The 18854-nt window shown below is 34.5% G+C and overlaps 2 protein-coding genes across 5 annotated transcripts in view; both read right to left on the reverse strand.

The window, feature by feature from the left end:
• The window catches only part of Mctp (Multiple C2 domain and transmembrane region protein), a 69692-nt gene extending 59219 nt beyond the window's left edge, over nucleotides 1-10473 (reverse strand). For all 3 annotated transcript variants that reach the window (XM_053763997.1, XM_053763998.1, XM_053763996.1), the window contains exons 1-2: nucleotides 9948-10473; nucleotides 1084-1243 (exon numbers count right to left, since the gene is read on the reverse strand). In XM_053763997.1, coding sequence (XP_053619972.1) covers nucleotides 1084-1114 — 31 coding nt within the window. In that variant the 5' untranslated portion in view covers nucleotides 1115-1243; nucleotides 9948-10473. The remainder of the gene's footprint in view (nucleotides 1-1083; nucleotides 1244-9947) is intronic.
• Nucleotides 10474-10602: 129 nt separating this feature from the next.
• On the reverse strand, nucleotides 10603-18234 carry LOC128680698 (uridine phosphorylase 1-like). Of its 2 annotated transcripts, XM_053764015.2 has the most exons (8): nucleotides 17928-18234; nucleotides 17077-17197; nucleotides 16384-16542; nucleotides 13641-13826; nucleotides 12889-13027; nucleotides 12363-12556; nucleotides 11237-11327; nucleotides 10603-10777 (listed from the first exon to the last, which is right to left on the reverse strand). In XM_053764015.2, exons 1-8 carry the CDS (start codon nucleotides 18017-18019, stop codon nucleotides 10743-10745), a joined length of 1017 nt encoding a protein of 338 aa, XP_053619990.1. In that variant the 5' UTR covers nucleotides 18020-18234; the 3' UTR covers nucleotides 10603-10742. The 2 variants fall into 2 exon arrangements, with proteins under 2 accessions (XP_053619990.1, XP_053619991.1); XM_053764016.2 differs by lacking the exon at nucleotides 11237-11327 and having other exon boundaries at nucleotides 17928-18233.
• Nucleotides 18235-18854: the final 620 nt, after the last annotated feature.

Consider the following 18854-nt stretch of genomic DNA (forward strand, 5'->3'; position numbering starts at 1 on the left):
GACATAGATTAAATAAAAATATACAAAGGTTCATGTCAGTCCAGCGATAGTGTACTTTTTGGGACTCCACTTTTCATTTACATGCGTTGTAAAAGTCTATAAAGTAGAATGTAAATTAAAACACGTCATTGTCCTGGCTATGGAGGTCACGAAAAGAGGTCATGCTTCAGTTTGATTAAAAATTTGTCATGTACCTAATTCCACAGTCCTAAAAACGACTTTCCACAAAACATACGATAAATGACATGGATTATTAACGCGGGGAATATAACAGGATCTCTTACAATATATTTTCTCGTGGCTGAGTGTTATGGCTCTTATATACCTATACTAGCAGCCCATCCCGGTTTCGCTTGGGTAAAACCGTAATAAAACTTTCTCAGAAATCATCCTATATATATATATATATATATAGTTAATCAGATTTAATTCAAAATGATTGAAGTTCAGGATTCGAACCACCAACAGTAACTACGTGAATGCAATGGTGTTTACCGCTGAGCTTGTTTATATCTTTAGTTGACGAAATTTTTAATGGGATTATTCGTTATTTCTTTTCACCGTCATTTAAATACCCTAAAGGTCAAATTTTAAGAAAACCTGAAACAAGGTTTTTATTATTTTTGTTTCATAGCATTTATACCAATTTTCAAGTAGATCAATAAAGATTTTTGTTATTTTTCATACAAACTTTACACCCATTGTTTACCCCTTTAAGGGTCGAATTTTGAAAATTCCTTTCTGAGCATTACGTAATAACCTAAAGCTACTGCCCAAATTTCGCGTTTATAGCTTCTATGGTTTGGATATGTGGAATATAACACCCACAATGACTTAATGTAGAGGAGTTTTCCATTGCCTTCATTCACCATTTCTCTGATAAATCATCAACTGGAGGTCAGGTTTCTTCACGATGTTTTCCTTCACAGGAAGCATATACATGAATCAAATTGGTATACAACCTCATATGGCATGTATAGGATTTGTACCCGGGACCTTTCGGTTCACAGGCGAGGAACTTAATCACTGGACCACGCCCGCTATAGAGACATTACAAAAAAAAAAAAACTGAATTTAACTTACTGGGCTGCGGCGAGTGTTTCTTGGTGGACATGACTTGTTTCAGCTCATGTCAGCTGTCGCAGCGAACGCACGCGATCATCGGAGCTGCGCACGCGTCGTTCTTTTTTCACCACTACAGATTTAATGTAGGTGTACTACATGTGACTGCGCTTCTTCACTCCTAGAACAATAATAAAATTTTAAAAATAGTTAATACAAAAGTTCTAGTTAATAATAATATCTCTCCCAATCCTAACTAAAATATTTATGAGAAAGTTAGAAAGTTCGTTTCTTTGTTTATTTATTTAAAATTTCTCGTACATGTAGGATAGGGTACAGAGAAGAAAATAAGCTAATTTTCGTTCCGGAAGGCTATTTGCTATCAAATGATAATAAAGGTTCTACCTTCCTACCTACACAGAAGTCCTACGATGAATCATACTAACATCCACATGCTGTCTTTCCCAAATCGTCTAAGAATCGCGTAAAATAAAGAGAACGTGTGGACGCAATGACGTGATACGTGTTTTATATTCCGTGGTAGCCCCCCAGTACAATAAAATAAATTAAAAGCGCACTCGAAGTGACATTGCCTATTTATGAATATTTATGATTGTATTTAGGTATAGCAAGGTCGAACGTAATATAAACCCCAATTTATTCTCAAATCATTAACCGACATTCCAAGCTTCAATACCAATAGAAAGTAACCCACAAAAACCCACCATTAAACACATTGAAAGAACTCATTATAATGCCCTTTGGGAGTTGATTACAGTCGTTAATTTGATCGCCGTTAAATATTTGCTCAAGCCTGATAAACTAGCCAATACAGGTGAGAGAAATACTCGTAGCCATAGAAGTTACATATGATACGTCTGCCAGGAGAAGGTATAAAAAGTAGAAAATAATCTGATAATCATTGCATCCGTATCTCATACTCGTCTCGGTCACTTACTCTGTAACATAGTACCACTAAGTCGTGTCCTATTAGTGTTGCTACAACACTACTTTACTATAAATATATATTTTATATTATATTACTTCTGTACCTAAATTAATTTATTTTTGTATGTTGTGTACAGCTACAAATAAAAACTTATCTATCTTTAAATCTGCAATCCGTTCTCATTGGCACAAACGACACTAAGCTTCAATATTCAATACTAGCTTTTGCCCGCGGCGTCGCCCTTAAGGCGGGCGACGCCGCGGGCGGTTTCTCTGTGGAAGCGGAACAGACACAATTTTCATACAAACTTTCACCCCATCATAGTTGATTTTTGAAAAAAAATTGCCTATATTTAAACGGGGTCTTTAAATATATATATATGACCATGTACTTTATTGTGTACTTACATTGTTATATTACTGATAAAAAATTATACATAAATTTATATTTAAAAAATATTAAGCCCTTCTGGCATAATAGGGACCAACACTGTTTGAATGAGTTTCTTTCGGCATTTCTTCTCAGCAGTGGTGGTTCCGAAATGCTAGTAGTTTGTAGCTTTGGAAAATATCATTTAATTTAGAATATGACGTGAAAAAGTGCCTGTGAAGGTCTAATTTTTGAATAAATGATTTGATTTTGATTCTGATACAAACATACCGAATTTCATTAAAATCTTAAAATAAATATTGACATGTTCATGACATACAAACACAATCAAAAACAGGTTTACTCGCCATTATCACATCCGCCGCTTGACTTGACACACATAAAAAGAGGTCGCGGCATGCAGACCTAACTGGATTCATTCCAGATTCCCTTGTTTTAATAGAACAGCTATAGTGAGCTCGGTTATCTGCTCTTTCTAGGTAGATAAATAGTATAATGTAATTGTTCCTAAGTAGTCGGCAAACCTTAGTAAAGTTGTGATGTGGCGCGAAGTGAAACACACGAATGCTCAGAATAAACGACCCTTTTATTTTAGACTAAACCTTCTTAAATACTAATTGGTTACACGTGAGTATATTTAAACACATATAAAATGTATGGTATGGCGAATGATCAGAGATATCACCCATATCCAGTAACAAACAGATGCTGCCTTTTGTTGTGGTAATATGATATATTTGGTAATAAAGGTCTATACCTAAAGGTGAATACACTTAAAGGTCTGTATGGTAGCGATTGGGATATTAATTAAAATATATTATTATCAGATAACATTTAATACTTTCGTTACATAGAAGTAATCTTATTCAGCTCCTGGGACTGACTGCCTCAAAACATACATGAAATAAAATCTTGTTGGTTTTTCTATTCTCCGTTCGAAATTCAATAAAGAGGTTTTTAAAATGTTATGAAGGAGTACACACTATAAAGTAAATACAATAAAAAAAACATATATAAAGAATCTACTACTATTTATCCCAATGTATCTATCTACTAGTTATCCCAATTTGATCTGTTTTCCCGGATTGTAATTTTTTATAATTTTTATTGTACTTCTGTTTTCGGAACGATCTTTCAGTAGAATATTGAAAATTCAAAAGCAATATCACTGATTATAGAAAAACTGAACTAGTGTGTCGTGACCACAAATCCTAGTTCCAAGAAATACTACTTATCTCACTATCTCAAAAATATCATAAATGTTTGTATGGGAGTTTCATAGAACGTTCAAGTCGTCGCGTCGTAGGCACGTTTCTCGACTGTCGCTGAGTTGTCGCATTGTCGTATCGCATTTACCAATGGAAATCCACGTTAACTTGTCAATGCTAAGGTTGCCAACGCTTCAAGATAAAATATTTAAATATTTTAGGTTTCCAACTATTATTTTTAAATATGTTATAGTAGACGAAAAACACATTATGAACAAAGTATAAAATCAAATAATCGGTCCTTAAATATAAAAGCCTAGGATTTGATAAAAAAATCGAAGAGGAAATAAATAATTATAAGGATTAATATAAATAAAAATTAATACATTTATTAAATCCCTATTTACTAGGATTTTATGGGTATTGAATCTAAAAATATTATATTTGATTTTTAAAAAGTAAGTAACCCTATAGATCTGTGTCAGACATAAGTAAACCAGATAAGCGGTTGAGATTTGACGTTATCAGATAGCGCAACCTGTCGGCCCAAGGGAGGCTTTATTATTGTCGAGTTAGGGATAAATAAGCTAAATAATGATTGATATATTGCAAAGTACATGGAATTAGTAGCGTAATACCTACCTACTTATTCCATGTCTAAGTGCTAATCTACAAAATAACAATAATTTAATTTATTTTATTAATGGAGCACAAACAGTGGCTGGAAAGATGTTCGAATTTCGAATTTAATTTTAAACGACAATATTGGGAAATTCCTAAACTTTATTTTTTAGTCCTAGACCAAAAAAATACATACTTAGATTTCATGGATTTTCCAATTTTCATTACATGCTGAAAATAAGGTCTAAAGATAATGAGTTTTCGGCCAGGGACGCGGGTGTAGAGTGCTGTTCATGTACAAGGCGAAGAACATTTAGATGTGTAAACATGCTTGTCTGCCTTATAGTATCGTCATGTATGTCTGTCCGTATACCACAGTCATTTTATTTTTTTTCTTGTCTGCTATATCAGATTATCAAACCACTATAGTGAAACGGACAGTGATTGTTATCATAAAAGAGACATAATTTTGACGAAACAAAAGAAAAGAGGTGCTTTATATCTTATGCATATATTCATGAGCACTATACATATATCGCTTGCCTACATAAATTCAACATAAAGCCCTCATGTGTTTACATATAAAATCGTTACCATATTTTTCTCTAACGCTATTAAAAATATAAAAGGTTTCATAGTAAGTATTAAAAAACAAAATCCTCTGCCATGTCGGTGTGTCTATTCGCAATAAACTCAAAAACTACTACCCAGATTTTCATGCGGTTTTCACCAATAAATAGAGTGATTCCTGACGAAAGTTTAGGTGTATCATTTACTATGTTTTTACTCAAGCAAAGCCGGGGCCGGTAGTAGCTAGTATCGAATAAGTAGAACAATGCTGAACAAGTTTTTCGAAAAGAAACTAGACAAATGACAAAGCAGAAGGCATTATTCCTATCTAAAACGGGTCAAAAGGTGTCAGAAAGAGACTCGAGAAGAAATCACCCGGTATTATAGATAAAATGCGTATCTTTTTTCTTCCACCTGCAATAGCTTACGTATTATCATTGACTCATGGAAAATGTATCAGTATTTCTTTTTAAAATGTACTTTGAAGGTTTTTTCGTATTTATGTAAGCTGAAGTAAATGTTATTTATAACTAATGGCATTGTACTGATTTAATCTAATGATCAAATTGTCTTTTATTATACTGAGCAAACAAGTAGGCATGCGGCGTACACTTTTAGAACCACTGCTGTGAATAATAATAAATATATTAGGACAAATCACACAGATTGAGCTAGCACCAAAGTAAATTCGAGACTTGACTAACTCAACGATACTATATTTTATAACAAATACATACATAGATAAACATCCAAGACCAGGGACAATCAGAAAAATATCATTTTCCATTATGACCCAAACGTGGATCGAACCCGGGACCTCTCGGTTCAGAGGCAAGCACTTTTACCACTTATTTAAGAGGATACGTGTGCCTTGAATCCGATCGTGACTCATAGCGATGTATGCGATATGGGGTCTATCCTGATTTCGAATGATAATGTATGCATACCCTTTTGACCCCTGTAGGGACATACATTGTAAATATACTCATCACAGTTCTCACATCTGTTAAGGATATTCGAAGACAAAAATCTAAATCTAAAGAATTCGCTCGCGTCAGCCCCCATTAAGTAACTACGTATTTTAGTATTTGTGTACTTAATGATGCAATATATCTATTTATCTACTCATTCATTCTTTAATGTCAAGTGTGTTATTGCTAACACTGGTGTCAGATTTTATTCAAGTCATTCATTAACTATGTCTATTTCAAATTCCATCAAAATCGGCCCAATGGTTCTGCCATGAAAGCGTAGCAGACACATTTTTAATATTAGTATTCATTATATAATATTATTCTCATTCCAATGTCGGGAGTTACGATAGTCGTAGAGCGTCTACGAGATGCTACAGGAAGCGCTACGACGTGCTACGATTTTGCTAGAAGATGACGTTATTTCTCTACGCAGATTTCAGTAGTGCACAAACATACATCGGGTTTTTAGTACCTGCGACCACGTTCCCGTACAATTTTGCCATAAAAAGTATTATTATTGCTAAACTTATAATACCTAATTTGATAAAGTTATATTCTACGAGTGTACGAAATTTCATATAATTCCATTAGATTGCACTACAGTCATTGTATGTATTTACAAAGTTGATTTTATGAAGACAATAGTATGTCCAAACAAACCTTTAAGCAAGGTGTGTAAATATTTATTAAGTATTTTGATTTAATAAATAAATAAATAAAAGATATTTCTCAAATCCTAATGCGTGAACATTGCGTAGTGAGTAGGAGTGCTTTTATTTACCGCAATGAAAAACCAGCAATGTATACTGAATGCGCCAAAGATTGACAAAAGTATGTTTGCAACTCTTTCACGAAAAATATACTGGACGGATTGTTATGATATTTAATACACGGGTAGAATATAACTTGGAATAACACATAGAAATTTTTATCCCGAAATTCCAATGGCTGCGAAGCCACGGGCAGCTAATATTTAATAAATAATAAAAATTAATTGCTTTCTATTAACTTTTTCAAACTTTTACAACGAATTACGTTCAAGATTACTGAGCTAATTTGACTTGAAAGACTTTACTCTGAATTATTTCTGAAAATTTCTGTAATTTGAGTCTAATTCGTTTTAAACTTTTTCACGAATTGCGAAATAGATGTTCTGTTATGACTTTTGTATTCACTTTTAGCTTTACATTTCGTGTTAGACGAGTACGGGAAACGAAGAGCAGTAATTAAACGCTACGTGCATACTATCCCGATAAAGCGTATCTAAAAAGCTGTAATCCTACTAAAATAAATGCGAAAGTTTGTGAGGATGTATGTGTGTATGTTTATTACTCTTTTACGAAAAATTTACTAGACCGATTATTGTGAAATTTTGTACACGGGTAGAATATAACTTGGAATAACCCATAGTGTACTTTTTATCCCGAAATTCCCACGGGAGCGAAACCCCGGGGCGCAGCTAGTGGTAAATAAATTTATTTGTTTGAAAACACGCTTTTACTTTTGAGGCACCTATCTGTTTGTTCGTGATAAACTAGTAAACGTAAACTCGTAATCTCTTAGTATAAAAGTATGGATTAATTTTCTCAAGCTAAGCAGGGACTGGCAGCTAGTAAAAGAAGTAAATTTAACTATATCGTGACGAATTTCTGAGTTGACAAAAGAGCCAACAGGACATACGTTTCTCTCCCGAAATTAGGTCAAACGTACGTGCATGACTAGACAAAAACCACTCCAGCAACCATTAAATTAGTTTAAGTCTTCCTTTTCATTCACACATGCCATTGCCATCTCTTTTCAAATAGACCTCTTTCCTCCTCATTTATAAGCAATGCACGACGTTTGCCAAAATATCCGGGTGAATGACCTGATATTGAACTAGTCGTAGAAAACATATGGCGTACAAAATAATCTTAATCCGGCATGCCATACGTTCCAGACAGCTTAAGGGCAGAACTTGTAATTATAATATTACAGAATCGGACATATCGAAGCACTACCAACCACAGAACTGACACAAATGGGCGATTCACATGCGTTCGGCTGATCTAAACATCTGTGTATACTAGTTCTAGTTCTTGGCTCGCATTATTGTTCGTTAATATTTTGGTATAAACACTGAAAACGAACATTCGATAACACTAAAATATTAAGAAAGAATGCTCTTATTCTTTTGGTTTAAATGCACTTTTAGACAAATGTAACGAAACCTTAATTATGTTAATACGTTCAGCGGTTTAGAGATATGAGGTTTGGAATATCTGTGATATTTGTTACTCCTTCACGCAAAATCTACTGGACGGATTGTTATGAAATTTGATAAACGGGTAGAATATAACCTGGAATAACTCATAGGTTACATTTTACTGAAATCTCCACGGAAGTGAAGTCCCGCAGCTAGTAATATTATAAAAGTGAACGTGTTTATTTCACGTCAAAACAGAGAATAAGATTGAAGTGATTTTCTGTATGAGATTGTTGGGGAGCTGGAGAAAGACATTACTTTTCGCCGCGGGCAGACGCGGTCAACAACTGGTATCATAATTATCAGTAAAACATTGTAGTTTTTATTAACTACAATTTTTTTTTATAATATATACATATTAATACATATAATAAAATAGTAAAAAAAGTGGTTCTGTACATTAAAGATATTTAAATTAAATCGACAGAGAATCAGTAATAGAATAAGTAACACGCTAATCTCTGGATCTACTGGACGGATTAGAATGAATCTTTTTTGTTGTATAGCTATAACGCCTGGTCAACATATAGGGTATAATTTATTATGGAAACTGGAACAGCTCTAGCAGAACCTATAAAGACCAGCTAAACTGTAGGAAATATAGGAAAGTCACCTTAACAAAAATTGTTCGCCCTGATGAGCATTATCTGATAACTTATAAAAATCGAGGATATGGAACACCTGATGATGAATTCCAACAGACCCGCTACACTATACCTAACAAATATAACAAAAGCATCTTAACAAAGGTTGGTCAGCCTGATGAGCACTTTCTGTAGACTTATAAAAATCGAGGATATGGAACACCTGATGATGAACTCCAACAGACCAGTTACACTATAACAGATATGACAAAAGCGTCTTAACAAAAGTTGATCAGCCTAATGAGCATTTTTAACATTATAAAAAGACTCATTTGGTCCACGTTTTTAACCATGATTCACACACATCTTGAGACTCTCAAAAATCTATTTTATTCCCCATGTCTTCTTTGCCGCGAGCAACAGCTCTTCTATAATATATATGAAAATGACGTCTTAGTAAAAGTTAACCAATCTGATATGCATTTTCTGTTAAGTGAAGTCTTAGCAGAAATTGTTCAACCTGAGGAGCAGTAACGGTTGGCGTATTAAAATAGAAGATTTCGAACATTTCTGCAAAGGAAGTTCTGTAATAAAGTTAATCTTATATTTACCCTATACTGTTATAACATAAGCTGGGAGTCCCTCCACGTGTTGAAGGCGGAAACAGAGTGGGCTAAGTTTCGATGACGACGGAAGGTATTCGTTGAAAACTTCGTTGAGAACTGGCTGAAACTCCCATTTATGTATAGAATATGCCTTCGGGCTTATGTTATTTTGAGTCGTTACTTATTTCCATTCCAGTTTATCTTTGTGACACGGCAACCTACCCGGTAACACAGGAGAGCTAGTCACTTAGATTTTAATAGTAACCATGCCTATTAATCAATAAGTGTTTCAGATTTTTCTGTAAGTTAACCCCTTTTAAAAGGGGGGTGAAAGATTGTATGGAATTTAATAATTTTTTAAAGATAAAAAGCTTAAAATTGGAAAACATACTCTTCATCATTTTTCTCAAAGAATGACCGATAATATTATAAGTACATATAAATGGTATATATATATATATATATATATATATATATATATATATATATATGTATAATTCCTCGAATAAAATGTTATGTACGTACATTTTATTAGAGGAATTGGAGACTTATCGTTGCTTACTCTATAATTATTATTGTACGAAAAATGTTTAGGTACAAAACAAATATCTAATAGGTAAGTACCTTCAACATAGCCAAATTAGACAGCCTATATAAAGTATTTAAACTATGAAGGTTTATTTTTAAAATATGCCTATTAGTAGTACATTTTCAAAAGTTAACATTTTAAGATACTAACCGTCATAAGGACTATCCAAAACACAAGCCATACAAATTACACTACACAAAATTATCACAACACAGAATTAGCTAATCACAGGGCTGTAAACTCCCACACAGATATATTGTAAAAACGCAACACAAAATTGCGAATAACAACCCTAAAATTATCACACAATATCCTTTGTGAAACCTAGCACAGTTTTAATAGAAAATAAATATATTTTTTGTAACAATAGATAAGGGTTTTTGCGCGCGAAGTCTTAGCTTTACAAGACAGGTTGTAGTACTGACGTAGATTCTACTTTGGAGGGAAAATGCGCACAGAATCGCCTGCGCGCGCATAGGCTTCCATTTTGGGTGTTATTGTTGGGAGATTTTTGAAATCTCGTTACTCTCGTACCGTGACTTAGGATAAAGGGGGTTACTCTCGTAGTAATAAAGCTGTATAATACACTTGTAATTTACTAGGCTTTGAAAGCAGCTGGCTGTATGAATTATTTTAAATTATTGTATAAGAATTAATAATTATTTCGATGTTATTTGAGCGTCTTTACATAAGAACAGGGAAATTTAGATTTTTCCTAGTTTTCAGTAATATCTTAAGTATTTTAGAAGACTAATTTTTGAGAGATCCAGTTTATTATAAGTATTTTGTAAAAAAAACAATGATATCTATCAAAAAACAACATGCCGTTGTACATTTGTTTTATATTATAGGTATTCATAGACAAAATGGTTATATAATCATTGTTTTCCTTTACTCTTCTCATAAGTCTGGATGTAGCGGCCCACCACTTTCATGAGATTATTTTCATATTCTTCTAATGTCTTCTTCGGTGTCGTGATCTGAAACGAAATAGATATAGGGTAAGTGTACCAGTGAATGAAACCTTAAGGAAATTCTCAACTTTTTTTTGTAATTTGATAAATAATACTATTTCAATATTCTTACATCCTGACGTCTACAATAGTGACCTCTAACTATTTAAGATTTATGAAAACGACTCTTCAGAATTGTATTTAGGACAATTATCAAAATATTTGATAAAAAAGCTGAAAATACCCTGAATCACCAGTGAATGAACGCCATTTTCCAGTAAATGAAAGCAATAAAACCCAGTAAATAAACACAAATATTGTATTATGAACACATGAAAACATTAAAGTATTTTCGCTCTTCTTCGAATGTTAGTTCTGACATTGGGCCCATTTTTCGTTGCCATGGTACTTTATTGTTGATTTTGTTGTGTAGAGTTGACTTTGGTATGTTATATATTGTGCTGGCCTTATTTATATTAAATTCACCTCTGAGTGTAGCATTAAGTGCTTTCTCCAGTATCTCTTGGGTGTACCGAAATCTAGTATAGAACTTTTTGATGGGATCCATTGTGTGTGTCTAAAAAGATAGAAAACTTTTTCATAAAAATAGTATGTAACTATGTTGACTCAGCATAACGGGCCATCAGTTTATTATTGATAGTTAATATCTAGGTACTTAATACTTGGATTTCAAAGTAAAATTTGATACCGTTTATTTATTGGTTCAATAAAAGTTGAAACACCGGTAATTGAACACCTCAGTTTTTCATAGTTCATTCTCTGGATTTTAAAACTAATGAAACAATACCAATGTTCCAACACTAGCCAAAAGATTAGAAATAGTTTTTTAACGTAATTTATAAAATTGAACTTTATACCATAAGCGTAAATTGGCTTATCAATAAATCTTTGAATAGTCAACGTTCCGGTGAATGAACCGTATGTTCATTCACTAGGGTTTTGGCAATTTATTGAACTAGTGCATGAACACGTATTTTATTCAAATAATACTCAGAAAAATTATTAAAACTATCTGGAAATATAAGCATTAAGTCATATATTACCTTTATCTGAACAAAAATCTATGTAAACTCTTAAAATATGATGGCAAAACTACGATAAGAAAGGCAGTGTCTTACCTGACGCCTAAATTCTTGCCCATACAAAATATTTTTTAGTAGCACACCTTAACTTTACCCCGACGCCATTTTACAATTGAGCTGTATTTGTCATCGGAATAAGTATTGTCATGTTCGAAGTAATATTCCCAACGAAAATAAAATTCTTGTTTACGGTAGAAATTGATTGTTTTCTTATTTTGGATAAAAAAATGTGTTTTGTTCATTCACTGGGGTGTGTTCATTCACTGGTACACTTACCCTACAATCTCAAAAATATGTAGAAAATTTTGAACACTATGTAACTACTTTAAACTTTCGCGTTGTATAACATACAATAACAGGAAATAGAAAAGGTATATGCGCGTTTATTATAGGCCGGTTATCTGGAGGCGATCCCTTCATGGGATTTATCCGCCATTGTATACTTAATATATACTTGTAATATGTGTTCTGTGTGTTGTAAAATAAAGATATTACAAACAAATACTAACCTGGTCCCCGTTAAATCTGTTGAGCAATGCCACGCAGACAATGGCTGCCCTCACACCCGCCTGGTGAGTGAAGGCTGCGAAGGCTGTGGCCTCCATCTCAATGTTCCTGACTCCTGCAGCTCGGAGCTTCTGCAGGAACGCCATCTTGTCTGCCTCTGTATAGTCGCAAAATGGCCCATCGAGACGGCCTTGTCCTATGACGAAATTTGTTTGTTTGTAATAACTTTTGAATAGAAGTAAGCAGTCGTTAGTAGTAAGTACATTTACTATTACTGGTACTAGTACCATTTGCTGGTAAATACAAATAATACCAATACTAAGTATTAGTAGAATTGTTTGTACAAATTTCGCACGTCTACATAGTATTGTTAGCAGTACATAAGATAATGAAGGTATAATACCTTTCATCCTGAATTTGATGCGAGCAAAGCCGCGGACAAAAGCTTGTATTAATAAAGTTAATAGTTGATACACCCCTTTGAAGTGGTTTATAGACGTTGGAACTGAACTGAAGAAACCCAAATACCTCTATAGTAGTCATCGGCCGCCAGGGTCCCTCCAATAATGGTTTCGAAGCCGTCATCAGGAGAAGACATGGACTGCAACTCCTGCGCCAGTCTCGCGTCTAGGCAGCTGGGGTATCGGCGCTCTTTGCCCAGGACATACTGCAAAACGTATATAGTAGATTTTACCTTAATTTCGGGGAAAGCGGAAGGGAAAATTTTATTTATTAATTTGTGTAAATAACATAAACAATGAATGACCATCACGTGGATGTCATTTAAGTTAATCATGCTGAGTACACTTGGTTTTGGTTTTGCAACTGGCCATGTTTCTATTGTTTATTTTAATATTAACTTTTGTTGTAAAACTGTTTTGTGTATCTAATATAATATAGTTTATAATATCAAATAAATAAATTACGCCGTGCTTTACGTACATTATCTTTCTCATCTTACCGTTTTCCCGACTCCTTGGACGGCGCCCCTACTCTGTTTACCTCGCACGTCATCAAAGGCAACCTTAGTTGTCAGATCATTGACACCAGATTTAAGTTTACAATCTCAGATTTTTTACAATTACCCCCCAAAAAGATAGGATACTTTTTGAGAATAAACTTTGAAAAAACTGGGCGTAATCTATGATTCGCACTTATATTCTACTAGTCATTTCGCATCTCTCCCTCATTTGTGCGTTTTCCCGGTTTCTTCCGCAGCCGTTGAGTATCGGAGCCTACGGACCGCTGTCCAACTTTTTTGTCCTGTCGTCGTATCATACCGAAATATAATTCTTCTCGAACAGGCCATTCATCCCAAAAGCAGAGATGACCACGTTGCCCGGTTCCACCCCGACTCCACCAGAGCTTCCCAGTCTGAAGATAAGGGGGTCCTTGACCTTCGCATGGAAAAGTAGCTTTATTACTTCTTGCAGGGCCGTTGTCATGGAGGGGATGCCGATTCCGTGCTGTAAATTAGGGAATAAATATTGAAAGATAGACTAAATCACCCACGGACCATGAATCCTACGTATGTCATGGTTTTCCTACTAACCAATTACAAATGCCATTCTCTGACAAACACTAGTAAATATACTATAAAAAGATTCGATTATACCTTGTAAAGAGACGAGGGAATAAAATAATAAGTGTATTCGTTATTCATTCGAGTGGAGCCGTTAGTCCGATTGGCCGCCGGAATCGTCAAAGCGCGCGCTGTTGCCGTTCCGTCTTATAACGAACCGGCAACGACACGTCGGCTGTCGCCTTTTTATGCCATTATAAACCTTATAGGCTGTAACAATTATAAACACATTTGAATCTGTTTTTCAAAAAACAGATTTGAAGTGTTACAGTTTATTTCTGTTTTTCTTTTAAGCCGAATGGAAAAAACAATGTTCAAAACACTTTATTCGGTTACCCCCAAAGTCCCTGTGGAAGTGAGACACGAATAGGCTTCTAGCGGACGGCAAAAGCTAATTAAGAATAAAACAAAAGCTATATAACTGCAAGTTATCTGTTCCGGTTCAAACATACCATGCAACACGACGATAAGGCGATGTCATTCGAAAAGTGATTGTCATATCTAATAACACTATTTATAATTGCAACAGAAATATTAATTAGATAAAAAGATGACCTCTGACCTTGTTCATCATAAGATTACACATGAATCCCGAAGGATTATTAAAAAACAAGAAACAAGCTGATCATAATAATATTCTAAAAACGAACTTTATACAACTAGCTTTTGCCCGCGGCTTCGCCCGCGTGAATTTCATAGCAAAATCTCAGTAATTTTTTTATCGCGTACTCTGTAAGACTGGTAAACATTATGATTCAAATTCGTATTTTTTCTCATCTTTAGTTCAATTTTCTGTTTCCAGCTGCATGTCTCGTCCCGCAAACTTGTCCAATCCCACTTCCTACTATGTAATGTAAAGTAGATATCCCGTACCGTTTCCTACATATTGTGCCATCATGTTTTTTGCAATGTGTCCCGTCCCGTTTCCCACTACGTGTCTCTTTCCCATTTCCCGCTCCGACCCCCACTCCCGCTTTCTGCAATGCGTGCAGTCCCATTTTCCATGACGTTTTACGTCCCGGTCTTTTATTAACCACAAACTTAAATTACAATTTCGTATTTACTATTACTATTATTTACTACAAAAAGTAAGTGTGTAAATTTTCAGCCTTTTATCTTGAAAATTGTCTTGAAATTAAGTCCCATAAAATGTTTCACCCCCCTTTGAAGAGGTTGATGGTTAATTTTCAGAAAAATCTGAAACACGTATTCATTACTTTGTTGTAAACAACCAAAATGCAATTTTTGAAGTCACTGACTTCAACGGTGTAGATCTTTAATTATTTTTTTTTTCAGTTTTTCGCCCCTTTCACCCCCTTCGGAGTAGAATCCTCTCTTAGTGCTCATCTACACTAACATACATGCCAAATTTCAGCTTCCCGCCCAGCAGTTTCGGGTGTACGTTGTATGTCAGTCCGTCAGTCACTCAGTAACGGAAGTTTTATACTGATATATTGATACACACTGCGCCCACCCTCTTCTGTTATCCTCTCTCACTACCCAAAGGCTGGCTGAAAGAGATTGCTTAGCAATAGGCCCACCATTGGTCCATATGTATGCACAATTGTATTATTTTGTATTAATATTGTTTTTATGGGCAATAAATATATTTTGTATTTTGTTTGGTAGCTTCGGAGATTATCCGCCTCAAACATACAAACGCACAAACGCTTACATCTTTATAATATTAGTATGGATTTGTGAGAGAGACACCACAGCGTGATTTAGAGATTTAAAAGTTTTAGTGGCGCCATCTAGTGATTTATTTCGGAAGTACAATATATATATATATATATATATCATTTTGTCTGAGCGAAACCATAGCGCGTTTTAAAAGTCTTGGTGGCGCCATCAATCATCTTTATGTTCAAAACTAAAATATAACAAAATTAATTTTTAAATTGATACCTTTAGTGTCAAGTGACACGTGATCTGTATGTGTAGTGCATGAATTTAATAAGTACTTCGAAGTACCAGAAGTAATTCCATGGTATAGTGCGACTTTGCTATTTACATCTCACATATTTCTTTTATCTATGCATCTCGCCATCGAGTCGATTCGCAGTGAGACGCAGCTAACCAATCACAGTGCGTCATTGTGACGCAACGACAACCACACCGAAATGTGATTGGTTCACTGCGTCTCACTTCGATCGATTCGACAGTGAGAAGTTAAATGCAAACCCCAGATCGAAAATTCGTATGACGTCAAAAATACATAACTTGAATATTAAAGTTATGTAAGTTAAGTAAGTATTACTTAACTTTAATATTCAAGTTGTGTAACACACGTACTAGTTATGTACGAGTATATACAAGTACTTAAATATTAAAGTAAAGTAAGTTTTCACTTCTGCCGGTACTCCCGGAGTGCACCCCGTTTTTTTATTCTATCCATGTTCCGTTTTGTTATTTTGTCTTTAATCGCCCACAAGACTCACATTGAACGCCAAGACAGGGCCAACTTTAAACATGGCGTATCTCTTGGAGGTGGCAGTCAGGTTGACCAGATGATCCTCACTGTAGGGCAGGTTGAGGAGACGAGCCATGTACAATGCGAAGGCCCGGATTCGATGTTCGGTGCCACCAGTACACACGAACTGAAAAAAAACTGCATTCTCTTAAAATGCATGAAAAATAATTCTATAGTAATAAAGTTACTTTAAACGCATGACAAAAAAAATCATGCCCCTACTAGTCGTTGAGTAATTAACGCATAGTCATGGAAACTGAAGCCACGTGAAAAATTTCAACTCTGTTAAGTGAAAAGCTTGCAAGATTTTATTAAATATAAATGGGACATGTGAAACTAAGTACAGTCCTCGGCATATAAGTTGATCCAAGATGGCGGCCAAAAATCAGAAACAAAAGTATTTTAAAACATTTTTCGTGGTTATACCCGCAAAATTCAAAATTCTCGATTGCTTTTAAATAAATAACCGTATTCGTAAATAAATAACCACGAAAAATTCTATATAACACTCTTAGCTCTAATTAAGCCTGCGTCAGCGCAGGCCACTGTTATGATGGTTCAACTCATGCGCCGCAGATTGTAAAAGCTTGTAAAAAGTACCACTATAAAGAGATTCGTAGTAACAAGCGTAGATAAAAGCTTTTACAAGCAATTAACTAACCTTAACATCACCAAACAGAGCTTTCAAGTCATCATCAGTGCCTAGACTCAGGTGGTAGAGGTAATCCGGTGTTTGGTCGCTGATGTTCTTATTCTGAAGACAGAGGGTACCATCGGGGTATCTAAAAAATAATTTGAAACCAAATTTACGGCCAGTTATTTGTCAAGTATTCTAACCAAACAATCGCAAACCCATCTATTGCGCGCGACTTTTTGGGAAACGCGCCTGACTAAAGCCCATGTCCGTGCTGTAAACCGTTGAGGAGTTCCCTCATTGGCAGCCGATCCTGGGTGCAGTTATCATAATAATGTATTGTCATGGAAACTGAAGCGACTTGGGAAATTCCAACAACTGGAAGTAGGAGAAATCTTGCAAGTTATTGCAAGATTTGATTACAGACAGACAAGCAAACGTCGGTGAAACTAAATGAAAGCTTGTAAAAATCATAGCATATTATAAGACTGATTGTGAGACGGAGAAACTTTTCTTTCGGTCATTTAGACCAGACAAAATAATTTTAGTATTTAAAAGTCACAAAGTAAGGTTCCCATTTTAGAGCTTCTCTAATTATTTCGTATATACGTTTTCATTCAGAGACATTGAAATGAAAATATATTTTTATTGGAAAAAATAATAACATTAAATAAGCAAAAAATACATTTAAAATAACGATTTTAAAACCAAAAATTTATGATATATTAATGATTAGGAACACTCGCGATAAAGTTACAATAAAAATACTAGATCAAAATGTGTTCTTCCGTTTGGAGCTTTGATGCCATATTGATGTACACACACAGACAACACGCATCTGTTTGCGTAGAATTTATTTATTAAATATAATTTGTTACCTCACAGTATCCCCTTTCCAAATGGATTTACAGTTAAAATAATGCTTCTCTTCCACTAATCCTTGGGGCAAAATATTGTCACAATCACACATTTTATCTTATTTAAATTGTATTCATAAATAATATTCTTTATCAAGAATAATTTTAACTAAACTCGATTCGATAATAAGAATATATCTGATGTATAAAACTATACATAATAATCTATATGTTGTATTAGTTAATTATAATTCGATTTATCAGTCAACAAAGATACAATTGTTTTAAAGAAGCGCGCGCGTCGATGAACAATACGCAACTAAATCAATATGAAATACCCATCAGTGGTTGTAATGTAGATTATAACTGGATGAGTGTATGTTATCAATGAACTCTATTAATACTATTATTATTAAGTATGTCATGGTCATTTCGACTCCCGTTAGAATTATTTATAAATAAAATCAGTATAATATTCAAAATTTGCGTCATGTCATGGGAATTTTCGCCATATTCTTGCACCTAGTACTGTTCTGTAGTAAAAGTAATCTAGATCCATTGAGGAACTATTGGGATTGTTTTATTTTTTAGTTCCACGGAAATGGAATAGATTTTCGCCTAATCCGATTAATGCCAATAAGTACAGTTGCATGGTAATTACATTTAGTAAAAACAATGATCTTATCTATTTAACTACGGGTGATAGGGCAGCAAAGTACAAATTTTTGTTGATATGTACGTACAAATTAACAAATATGTCGCTCTCTCTTTATCTCTAAGCTGAGCGATTATTCGGTTTCATCGCAGCTTTGGAGCCAAGGGTCCACTTTCCTATTTTTCTCCTCCAATTCGTTAATAAATGTGCCGTGCCCTTCCAGACATGCAATATTAAAAATTATAAGACAAAATTATACCTACATCATCCTTGTCGATATCAAGTCTGCACAA

Source organism: Plodia interpunctella, chromosome 25 (assembly GCF_027563975.2).
Source record: "Plodia interpunctella isolate USDA-ARS_2022_Savannah chromosome 25, ilPloInte3.2, whole genome shotgun sequence".
NCBI classification, from domain to species: domain Eukaryota; kingdom Metazoa; phylum Arthropoda; class Insecta; order Lepidoptera; family Pyralidae; genus Plodia; species Plodia interpunctella.